Below are 12792 nucleotides of genomic sequence, written 5' to 3'. Positions count from 1 at the left end.
TGTAGGTATCAACAACAATTTCTGAACAATTTAATATCAGTTTTCGATTGGGGTAGAGACAAACAAAGATATGTGTTACACAAGAAAACAATTCACGTTGAATTAATTTGCAACCTTGTTTCCTCCGCTAATACTCCATAAAAATTATAGGAAATATAGCTGATTTTATAAAGTGAAAGCGCAGCAATGCAACCTTTTTTTGACTTGTATAAAAAAATTTTTATTTGCAAAATCAACAATTTTTCACGTTTTAATGCGAAGAATGAATACTTCAGTCGCGAAGGAAAATAATAATTCAGTAAGTTGTAAAGAAATTGTACGTTCCAGAACTTGAGACCGAATTCTGAAGTTAATTGCAAAAAAACATCGAAAAAGCTCCGAAAATGGTAGATTTTTCCAAAAAAACCTTTTTTTCTTGCGTATATAAAAATTTTTGATCTACACGCCAAATTTATAATTCATACCTTTCAACTGTCTCAACTTTTTATCTTATTTAAAAATTCACAAACAAATAGTGACGCAAACTATTAAAATGTTTTTTTAACAAGCGCTATAACTAACTAATGTTATAAATTTAAAAATTTTATAAAATTTATTGTTATAAGGTACCCAGCTGTATTAAAATTAATGAATTACTCTTAAAATTAATTTTATATTTAGATATTTAAAAAAAAGTTACTTGTTATGGTAAGTACATTGAAAAGTTTTCCAAAACAGACTGACAGTAATTCATATCAATTTTTTAATTGTACACATTTTATATTTTATGAGAATTATTTATAAGAATATCTTTATAAAAAAACGGCAATCATTTATCTAACTATATGATCTAAGCCAACAATCCACATCTCTTTGCTGCGAAATAACACCACCATTTAACTTTTGCGTGTGGAATTGCTCGTTTAGATTGTATGAATTGATTCCGATCGACTCTAAACTTTGAGATTGTCTCAGAGACAAAGTACTTATCGATAAACTACAAATGAAGAAATTCTGATGAATATCTAATAACTTGATTAGAAGAAAAATTCGAATTTTGGTATTTCTCTTGAGGTGTAAGTTATCAAATCAGGTTATTATCTATTATTAAATGTGTAATTTTATAAAGATGAGAGATTACAGTAAATGTTAACTTCCATGTTTCTTAGAACTGTCAGAATGTTTAGGGTTTAATTATATATAGTGCGTTGAAATTTGAGAACTATAATTGACGCTAGTCTGTTGAAGCGGTCAGTTATATGGCAAAAATCATGCATCACAAAATATAACAATAGACGAAAATTATGTATAATACAGGATTTCAATCTATACGTATAACATTTCCAGGTGCATTTCTAGCAATTTCGATGCTCTAAGCGAAGGTTTACAAAATAAAACAGTAATGCTGCTTTGGATTAAATAATTTATTAGAATTGCTGAATAAGGTACAGAAATTAGATATGTTACAATTCTAACGGTACAAGTACATAGGTAATTTTGCACTATATTTGTTTTGATTTTAGCAAGGGTGAAAACAATTACCTTTAAAGCAATTGTTAAAGCAATTGTTACAGCAACTGATTACCCAAGCAAAGAACGGCATTATGCTTAATATATGCAGTTAGATATATATTGCAAAGTGTGAGCTTGTGGGCTTGCTCTAAATCTAATAAGTAGGTACATTCATATCGGCTAGGTACGATCATATTTTGTCATATTAAATCGAAATTGTATTTACCCAGTACTTCACAGTCCTGAAATATTTATCTATCCTGTACCAGTATTATACTGATATCTTACTCTCCAAATTCAGACTTTCTAGGCGGCCTTTTAATCATGTGTAATAATCCGCCTCTGGGGATTGCATTCATTTTGCGAAGTGATATGATGTTTACCACATATGTGACCGTAGCTTAATTAAATAACCAAATAATTGATATATAGTCTAGTCAACAAGTTCAAATTGGTGAAATATAGAAATAATGGTTGGAAGAATACGTTAGCTCGTTGGAATCGGAATGATGTCTAGAAAATAACCTAGAATCGTTTTTCAGCACATAAAAAATTGCAAAAGTTATTTTAAAAGTTAAATTGCAACGAGCTATCACTCGTATTTTTACGACCATTATTTCTATATTTCACCAATTGGAACTTGTCGACTAAAGTCAAACAGTTAACAAATCTATATCTAAAACTATTACATAATAAATTATTGCGTGTATTGAAATAAAAGTGCAGAAGGTGTTCGGACAGGTATTAAACGTGTATCACCATTTGTTGCCTTAATCACCCAATAATCGCGACCATTAATAATTTTCTTTTTACCATCTGGTGGATACATACTACTGTTCGAATACGGTTGGAACAGTGTATGATACGATGGTGGAGGCGGAACGAAGAATTTGTTAGTCGTCTCTTTTGATTTCAATACAGAATCTCTGTTACCCATTAACGATGATGAATTGAGTTTGAATGTTGACTTAAGTGACATGCATCTTCGAAACAAGAATTCGACGACAAAAACAACAATTGATATTGCAAAGCCAACACCCACAACTTCGTATGTTTTCAATAAATCTGAATTATGTAGTTTTTTACCCTTTTCACCTAAATCTTGTGGACATATCACAGTATTTGGTAAATTGTCACGTAATTTATATTTAACAATACCTGATTCAACCAATTTTTTTAAACTGAAAGGAAAATTTAAAAAACATGAAAATTTTGGATTAAAAACTATTCTTTACAAAGTAAAGGTTTATATGTTTTTTTATTTGAAATAAAAGGAAGAACTTATTAGGAATCATTATGATTTTTTAAAAATCTTATCGTCGCCACGAGCCTGTCTGCAAAGTTTCAGCTGGATTGGATCACTGGAAAAGGTTTAAAAATCGATCGTTTATTCGGCAGGCAAGCATACAAACAGACGAACAAACACTAAGAGATAAAAGTAAGGCAGTAAAAATGACTAAATGAAACTGTATCTACATTTTTTCGTGGTGTCAATTATGTTGTTTTCGTTTGGAACAAATATTTTCTATTTCCATACCACAAACTACATTAATCTGTTATATTTTGTGAATGTAAACACTGCATTCAAACTCAAAAACGCCAAAGAACGGGTTTTTTAAACTTGATTTAGGGAATAGGTAGGAGATGCAAAAATGCTTTCTATGCCATTCCAAATGCTTATGCTTGGGCCATTATTTTGAAAACATCAGGTTCTTCGTGTAGTCGAACTGAAGATGTATCGTTTAAGGAATGGGGAGTATTTAACTTATATTTGTCAAAATGATATATTATTTAAACTTACACTGCATCAAATAACGGAGTCCATTCAAAATTTTTCCGAAATCCAAATGCTCGTGGTAATTTGACTATTGGCCATGTGGTTAATACATAAGTACATCGCTTATCCTCGTCAATATCCTCACGTGTTTTGTTTAAATAATCGTCATACATGATATGCTCAACAGCAGGTTTGTCCCGCAGGAACATAAAGCCTACAATAAAATAAGAATTCATTAGATATTTAAATCTTAATTTTTTACCACGATTTTATTAATTTGCTTTCTCGGTTTTCCGATGCTATTAAAAACTTCCGCAAAAAATGGCAGGAGATGTGTCAATAAATGACATAAATATGGTAGGAATTGTAATATAAAATAAAAATAAGCGTTGTAAAAAAAAAACCCAAAACTCGAGAACGACTCGAATAATTCTGCTAAACTGCGACAAGCCAATAAATTTGATAGCTAGATATAAGATACTTTATAACGTTTTTCCCTGTTTTTAAAACGGGTTAAAAAGTATACTGTCTCATGGGCATTAAATATTTACGATCGAATGCTTTAAAAAAATTGTTTTTTATTACCTTTGTCCACAAAATTTTTAATAATCATAGCATCATTCTCAGAAACAAATTTTCCCTTATTTGACTTTTGTAGAAATGATAATAATGAACCTTCATTTACTAACGCTTCAATAGCGTGACCTTCTTGAGCTACCCATGGATATTTTTTTAATGCAATATCTTCTGGTTTCTCAATTGGTAACGTAAATTTGGACAATGTTAAGAAAGCTGTTAAATTTGCCGTATAAAAAGCTGTCAAAATTGTTATAAAAATCCACCATGTAGCAAATAGCATTCGTGATGAATCTATAAAAAAATACTTTTTAATTATTAAGTTTTGTTTAAATCATTATAGTGCTGGCACTAACAGTGGTTCTATGAACAAAGAAAGAGTTTATTCGGGTGTTACAAAATTTTCAAAAAGAATGGAAACAGCCGAAAAAGTTTAACCGTCCAACTTAGAAGACGAACATGCGGTTTTTCAAAACAAAATGTTTTCCGCGAGTTCTTCAACTTTTCCCATACTTTATGAAAATCCTGTATACCTAATTCTGTATACTATCCCTTTGGCCTGGCTTTCAGTCTGGCTGGAGACTTCGGCAGTGGAGCTCGGTGCGCTCGCCCATACTTTATGAAAATCCTGTATACGGAATTCTATAAACTATCAATTGGAAAGACCACGGCCTGACCTTCGGCCTTTGGCCTGGCTTTCAGTCTGGCTGGAGACTTCGGCAGTGGAGCTCGGTGCGCTCGCATAGAGCTCTAACAAGTACCTATTCAAAATACTTGAATAATAATAAATAATACCTCAATATTATTAAAAATACGTTGTAAATAGTATGCAATATAAGGTAGGATATGATTTACATTCGCTCCCACCATTTAATGAAATTTAATTTTTTTGGTGCGGAATCCTCAAAAACAGTTGTAGTGGACCTAATGGTAAATCTAAACCATCATCGGATCCACTTGAACACATAAAAAAAATTTCATAAAAAACGGTCCGTTCGTTTAGGAGGAGTACAGTAGTTACTAACATTTACACACGAAATATATATAATAGATGTATTTGTAGTGTATCTATAGGTATATGATACACTTGAAAAAGTTTAGTTATCGTTGATAACTTTTTCCCCAAAATTAATACTTAAAATCATAATTCGACTTTTCTTGTTGTTTTCCTGTAAACTATGACTGAGGCCTTGTGTTTTAAATTTCAATCCAAAATTTTAGGCTCCGTAGTTGCGGTGGTGATTAGAAGTTGGAAGGGGGTCTGGATAGTAGTCTATTTTCTATATATTCGGGAAATGTTTCTTATTTAAGTAGATTCGGAGACAAATTGTGATAAGTGATCGACTTACAGATACAATAGTGATCCTGTAAGTGATCTTCAAATCTCAGTTTCATAAAAATAAGATGGTGAACTAGATAAGGCCATCTTAGCAATAACGGTCACAAAATTAGCATAGTTTGAAAATAATTGATAATTGATTTGTTTACAACTTTAGCTAATAGAACTAATGTGCTTAAAATATGCAAGTAAATAACAATCACTTTAATGAAAATTGTGAATCAGATTTTCGTCTAGTTGTTTTGAACTAAGTACTCCTCTGTATGTAAATATGACCAGACTTTTAGCTAAAAAACTCATTATTTTAAAAGCGTGCCTGATATATAGATCGAACGAACACTATGTAAACATAATTATGAATGATTCTAGTAGTTCGATTACATATCATTATGCTATACTTAAATATTTACATTTGGTATTGTTAAATATTTGTAATTGAAAAGTACAATTTTATGTTATTTTTTATTGTATGTCATAAACCTAATATTGAAATTGAACAAAATTATGTTAAAGTCATTTGACTTTATATTAACATAGACCCACTTTAGCATTTACAGAGTATTCTGTATTGATTTTTGTTTTTTGTTTCAAGTTCATTCCATTTGAATTGTAATACTAATTTCAACGCCAAATAATTGCTTTTTATTTTTGAAAAATTACTTACAAATATTATGGTTGGGCAGTTTTAGCGAAAATGTTTTGCTTAAAATTTCTTCCCTCTGTTTAAACTCACAAATACTTTACTTTGTTTAAAATGGTGAGGGTACAAACAAATAGTCCGCGAGACTTTGCATACATACTTTAAACTTTGTGAGTGAGTTCATTTTGGCGAGTCTACCAAACTTTCTCTCTACGACTTTTTTCGAAAGTGTTTTCAAATGATCATGATTACGTCATATTTATGCTATCGGTCTGAAAATACGCAGCAGGGAATTTCTCGGACACTACGTAAGTGAACTACGTATGTATTGAAAATACGGTTTTAGGTGGTTTACAAGCTCATCGGTGCAGTGTTTATGTCGGGCAAAACAGTGACCAATTTCAAACGCTAATACTTTTTTTAGAGTGTTCAGAATACACAATTATTTCAAATTATTAAATTAATATTTAATACCTTAAAAAAATTTATTTAGTGTGAGATATTCGTTTTTGACGATATAACAACAATCTAAAAATGGCGCAAAGAAACCTTTTTTTTAGCCTTAAATTAAGATTATAAATAATCAAGATAGACTTCCAGGAGTTGGAGTTTTTTATTGAAAATTTCCTCTTCTTGAGGAATATTTCTCTTAAATTTCTTAAATAATAATATTTTAGAAAATTTTAGCTAAAAACGAAATATATATGTTTTTTGATCTTTAACTGCTTATAACTTTTGCAATTTTTTATGTGCTGAAAAATGCTTCTGGCACATTTTTCTAGACATCTGTCCGAATTCAACGAGTTAGCACACGTATTTTTACGACCAGTACTCTATGGTAGATTTAGTAAAATATTATAGGTACTAAATAAACACAATGTAGGTAATGAAACAATAAAAACGCTTTTTTAAACTATTGAGGCTTGGCTCAAAAAGTTCCTTGAGGAGACATAATAAACACAGGAAGTAGAATTTGTAAATATAGCTGTTTTTTTCGATTTCAGACATAATCTACAATAAACATTTTTTTTACAATACTTTTTTCTAACTAAACCGTTTAATCGTTTAAAATAGAACCGTTCCTGTATTATTTAAACAACATTAATACTGATAAAAAACATCAATTTACATATGTACCGTTTTCGAAAAGATTACTAGATACTAGAAAGTGTCTTTTTTGAAACTAAAAAGCCATGCCTTTTTAAATTACCAATATTTTTTTCCAAGTTTCTTATTAAAAAAATTTGCAAAAAAAGGTAACACTGTAAAAATTTTAACTTGTGCATATAAAATTTTCTCAAAAAGATGCATGGACTTACCAGAAGCTGGACTAAGTGTCGATCCTTGCTTGAGTAACGCTCCATACACAAACCATATACAAGACGGCAAGGAGAAAATTTTATTTTTTTCGTCACCAGGACACAATTTATTACGCATCACAATAATGCAATATATAACTGGACCAACCATAACCAATGATATAAAAATTAATATCCAAACTTTATAATCAAATGGTGCTAGTAATCCAGATCCGGTAGCACTTTCACTAGGTCGTTTTAGTAATACCATCCATTCACCCACATCCAATTGTGATGAATAATCAATTACATCACCACGTATCCAAGGTAAAATGGGTAAAAATGCTGCAGCCACATCAGCTTCCTAATTTAGTAGAGTTTTGTATTAAATAAAAATTAATTTAAATACAGAATTTCTTCAATATTGTCCTGAAACCAGCGACAAATTTTGAGAGGATGTTACTGTCTTGAAAGGATAAATTTGGAGTTTTCAAAAAACTTCATGTTTTGAGGTCTTTTGGAACCATTTTGTGCTCATTCAATAGCTTATCTGTGCGTACCGCATTTATTGAGTGAACAAGCTACAGACCACACCGTTTGACTGTTGGCAATATAATTCTGTATAAATGTCGTAGATGGATTGTCGAATCAGCTGTATTAGGTAACTTTTAGTTGTTTTACAAAACAGTTATAGTCTAGGAGCCACCATGGAATGGCTAAGAATTATTATCATGAATACGGCATTTTATGTATGTTACGATGGTGATTAAATTCAATACAGGATATAATTTTTGTCATTCTGTTTTGTATACGGTAATTAAACTAATTTTTTGATGTTTTCTGTACTACATGCTACAGGTACGTAAAAATTGTACTCACTATGGTTACCGTCTGAGGACTGATTCTTATGTACACTGTAGGGAATATTGTAAAAGATTTGAAATTAATACTGCCAGACACCTTCTGCCCAAAAACGTAATTTTGGGTAGTTTTTCCGATTTTATTGGGGGTTAATACTTAAAACATATATTATCAAGTGAAATTAGTTTTATGAAGGTGTCAAGATATTATGATTTTTCTTTCGATATTTGAAATGTCTGGTAATAAACTGCCAACATAAGGTGTCTGGCAGTATTTATTTCAAATTATTTACAGTTCCCTACAACATAATATGTAAGAATCGGTCCTCAGACTGTAAGTAAAGTCATTTTTACGTTACCTGTAGCATCTATTACCATACCATACATCTATTACCATGTTACCATACGTTCACCGTACACACTAATACTACTACTCTATTGTACATAGTTTATCTAGAAAACCTAGAGTTATCTTATTATTAGTTCACAAAAGTGGTTTTATTTTAAGATTTTTAAGCATTTCATGTTGTCGAGTTGATTATAGAAACATAATAACAATGTACTGAAATAGGTATAATTACCACTTACCCCAGACGCAAGAGCTCCAAAAACTCCTTTTTTTTCATTACCCAAAACTTTATCAGTTGGTATCATGATTGTGTAGTTGAATTCAAACTTTTTACTTAAAAGATCCAGAAATGTAAATGCGATTCCTCCACCTCGATAATTTCCATTTTCATCGACTTCATAATTATTTAAAGGAGAATTCTGTAAGCAGTGAATTCATATTAAGAGTATTTTAAGTTAGTTAATTGCCCTGCATACTAAGTTCCCGAGATTAAAGTTTCTGAGATAAAACGACGTTTTCTAAAAATGAAACCTATAGCTAGATATCTGTGGTACCTATATGACTAGAAAAATGGTAATCTTTTGTTCACAATTTTATTGATTTTAACTTTTTGGTGCGAAATTCTAAATTTTTGGAAAATAACATTTAGTCCATGACACTCGCTGATAATGTAACTTTAGAGGGTGAAATATTTTTTAAAATCGGTTAAGTATTTAATTCAAAATTGAAGAATATCAACTTCGATGCAAATCACCCTCCTAATAACCTTCTACCCCCTTTTTAACCCTGTTAGGCGATGAGTTTCAATAAAATACGAAACACGTTTCTATCAATGAATGTTTATGCAAAATTTGAAATAATTACACCAAGGAATCACGTTGTCTCATACATACTTTGCCCGCGTTTTTCACCTTCTTAGGGGTCGAATTTCGGAAAATAATTTCTTATCGAATGCTTGCTTCATGCAAAAACACACCCGCCAAGTTTCAGGTCTCTATTGTCAGTGGTTGGTTTAGTCTGTGTTAGTCAAGTCAATCAGTCATTCAAAACAAACCATCTATATACATAATAGATTAATTATATTTACCTGAAAAGTGACAACTTTGATTGTTTGCCCTTTTAGTGAACGTTCCAATTCTTCATACCTTTCAACAGTGTTATTTAATCCTGAAACTATTTTGAAATTCATTAATCGGGTTCAGTATGGACAGTCGTTTGTGTACATTATATATTTCGTTTGAGAAAATGATAAAACTTATATGAAATATATTATTCCTTAATATGAGTTTTAAATTTAATATAAATGAATGGACTTTAAATGATTTTATAAGTTGAATTAAATATAAGCAAGTAGTATAGTACCCCAAATGTATAGAAAACCCCAAAGAAAGAATCTTAAAAAAGCGATTGCGTAGTGTGAAAAATTGCGTACCTACAAATAGACAAACGGGGAATCACAGAGCCAATCTTTTATCAGTCACTAAAAAATTGCCTTTAAGGTTGACTTAAGGTTAATTACTTCGAGTTGAAACAATTGGATTTGTTTCCTAAATCCCCGTATAGTAGGTACATATATTCTTCATATTATCGACTATTGTCTCGAGTTGATTACAAATAATAATGGAAAAAAAGCTACAATTTTTCTTAGTTGAACATCATTGTAACTTTAACATGTATTTTAAATGAAGAAAATATAAGGCTATTTAAGAAAAGAATACAATATTATATACTCAAAACTTGACACAACTTTTCGTAGCATTTACAGGGTAGTTTAAAATAAATAAAAAAAATTAGTAAAAACTTTTATCTCTGGACCTATTTTATGGCCATCATAATCTCTGAATTTATCGCCTTTAGGTTATTTTGTGTGACTTTAAACAAAATATATTACATCTGGATCGACGAAACCGTTGCAACAGTTACCCTTATTAAATATGCTTGTTTACCCGTTATTAAACAAGCATGTTGACATGTTGCTTTTTGCTAGGGAACATAATATATACTTAAAATAGAAACTGAAATATTATATTCTATTTTATATAGTAAATTTTTTGAAATAAATTTTAAAAAATTAAATGGTTTTGGCGACAGGAAGAAATATGTTTGTTGGTATCAAAGCTAGTTTTACATCTTAAATTTAAAAATTATAAATTAAAACAAGTAAAAACAAACAATTGACTGAGTTAATTGTTGAAATATCATGTATTAACAGTATCAATTACGCAATCGTTTTTTTTGAAAGATAGCCACACATACATACAAGTCATACACATATAACTGATATTCCCATACTATACAATACATACTATACAATTTGCGCCTCGTAAAATATCGTAAAGGACTGATTTAACTACGTGTAAAAAACAAAAGATTTTCCCAAACGGATTTGTCAAATCGTCGATTGATTTATTAAATGTGATAATTATTTGTTTAATTCCGGTATGCCATCCATTATACATTTTATATATATTGTGAAAATTTAAGTGACAAAGAATTATTCCAACTTTTAGTAAAATCGAATTTAAGAAACAAAAAAGTTTGTTTTTTGCATTCAATTTTTTAGAGCTCAGAAAATTAGTAGAATAATTTTGAAGTTGACGTTTTTACTCGTTAACACATTTTCCGAAGTACCTATATTTCAGATTTTATTTTTGTCAGTCAAAAACTGTTTTAAAGAAAAAAGTCTCTACCCTATATCAATCAACTAGGAAAAATCTGTATAGAAGTATAGTAATAGCTTTGAATAGGCTTAACTGCCCCCAATCGTCTGAGTTTTGTTTTCTCACGTTTTTAGGATGTTTTCTATCTTCCGATAACAACATTTTTATGATAACAACTAGTTGTTAATATTTCGTTAATTTTCATCAATTTGGATGCAAGTCTGCCGCGTATTTATTCCTACAGAAACCGTTTGCCATTGATACGGTGAATTTTTTGATTCCTTACCTATTACTCGTTTTTTCATTTCTAGTTTGATAAAAAGAAAATAAATAAAAAAAGAGTCTTTTTTGTAACTAAAAAAAAAGTAAAGATTTCTTAAATCAGAAAGAAAAACCAAAATCAAATTGTAGAGATAACAGATAAAATCTTTGTGAATCAATGTCAGGCGATTTCTGCGCAAATAAATACGTGACAGACTGGTTACAAGTTGATGAATATTAAGGAAACATTAAAAACTCGGAGTAGTATAAAAATATTACCAAAAACGTATAATGCGTTCTAAAAACGCAAAAATATTTCGTTTAAGCTTTATTTTATATAGCCAATACTGATTGGAAAGTTTTTCTTTTTGTACATATTTATAAAGAAAGGAAATATTGTGTTAGTAAAAAGTATCGATGCTGAGTTTTCAAGGAAATATTCATTTTGAGCATTCCTGAATCCACTGACTAGTTTCATCATGATATAATATATAATATGTAAAAACCTCAATCCTAGAATGTTAAAATTTTGGATTTAGGAATGTTGTAGCATGTAGTTGTGCGCCTCCCTTGAGTACTTCCTTGTGTACAAAGAGAAGAAGAAATGTTTCCATATTTCGCATCAGTAGCAAATCATTAGTTATAAAATGTTGAAATTTTAAGTTTAAGAAGGTTATCATATGTTGTTCTGCAGTTCCTTTAACATTCCATACATCGCTTTACTTAAAAACCGTTACCGAACAGGTTTTAAATTCTGAATTTAGGATGGTTATGGCATTAAGTTATTAATATATTAAGTTTTGATTATAAATTTCTTTAGAAATATCCTTTTAGACTATCTCTGAATCCTTTATAACTAATTTATAAGTGTGCAAGGAAGACATCTGGCGCTCACATCGGATATTTTAACACTGAATTTTATAAACTTTGTTTAAAACAAATGCAATTATTTATTGTATTATGAAATACACCTATAATCAAAATCAACACTGACAAAAACCTTTTTAGGAAATTAACAACAAATTAATTTGAGATGAGTTATTTTAGGGCTACCGGGTGTTTAAATCAAATATTATTATTAGTACTTGATATCATTTCTGCCACAATCTTAATAAAAACTATTTAATTATACATTTTAACTTTTTTTTACACTTACAATAATATTCCTCTGGCATTGGAATACTTGAAAAATCACAATTTGAATCATTTGCACAAATAGCACTTAAAAATAATGTAAACGTACTAGAAACGGTGCTAGAAAATGTTAAAGGTGTCGTAGTTTCGTTTTCCATTGTTAGAAGAAAAAATTTGGAAATTTTTTGAAAAGAAAAGAAAATTAATTTAAATAAAAAAAATTTTCTTTTTTGTTATTTTAATTTGTAAGTTCAATAATGTGAAATAAAAAAAATAAATAAAAAAAATAATGGATTTGTATTATGACAATAGAACGTGACAATTTCACATTGTCGTTGTGTTAGTCGTAGACCACATACATTTAATGATAAAATAATATATTTAATGAATTTTATATATCAACATTA

At 29.7% G+C, this 12792-nt stretch overlaps 1 protein-coding gene across 1 annotated transcript; it reads right to left on the bottom strand.

Annotated features, from left to right (window-relative positions):
• Positions 1 to 590: 590 nt before the first annotated feature.
• Positions 591 to 12565, bottom strand: LOC123294239 (glutamate receptor 4). The gene is made up of 7 exons (XM_044875355.1): positions 12408 to 12565; positions 9418 to 9503; positions 8570 to 8749; positions 7143 to 7485; positions 3854 to 4138; positions 3293 to 3482; positions 591 to 2672 (listed from the first exon to the last, which is right to left on the bottom strand). Exons 1-7 carry the CDS (start codon positions 12541 to 12543, stop codon positions 2189 to 2191), a joined length of 1704 nt encoding a protein of 567 aa, XP_044731290.1. The 5' UTR covers positions 12544 to 12565; the 3' UTR covers positions 591 to 2188.
• Positions 12566 to 12792: the final 227 nt, after the last annotated feature.

Source organism: Chrysoperla carnea, chromosome 2 (genome assembly GCF_905475395.1).
Source record: "Chrysoperla carnea chromosome 2, inChrCarn1.1, whole genome shotgun sequence".
In the NCBI taxonomy this organism is placed as follows: Eukaryota; Metazoa; Arthropoda; class Insecta; order Neuroptera; family Chrysopidae; genus Chrysoperla; species Chrysoperla carnea.
Note: the sequence above shows the minus strand (reverse complement) of the source record. Positions and strands in the feature narration are given on the sequence as shown.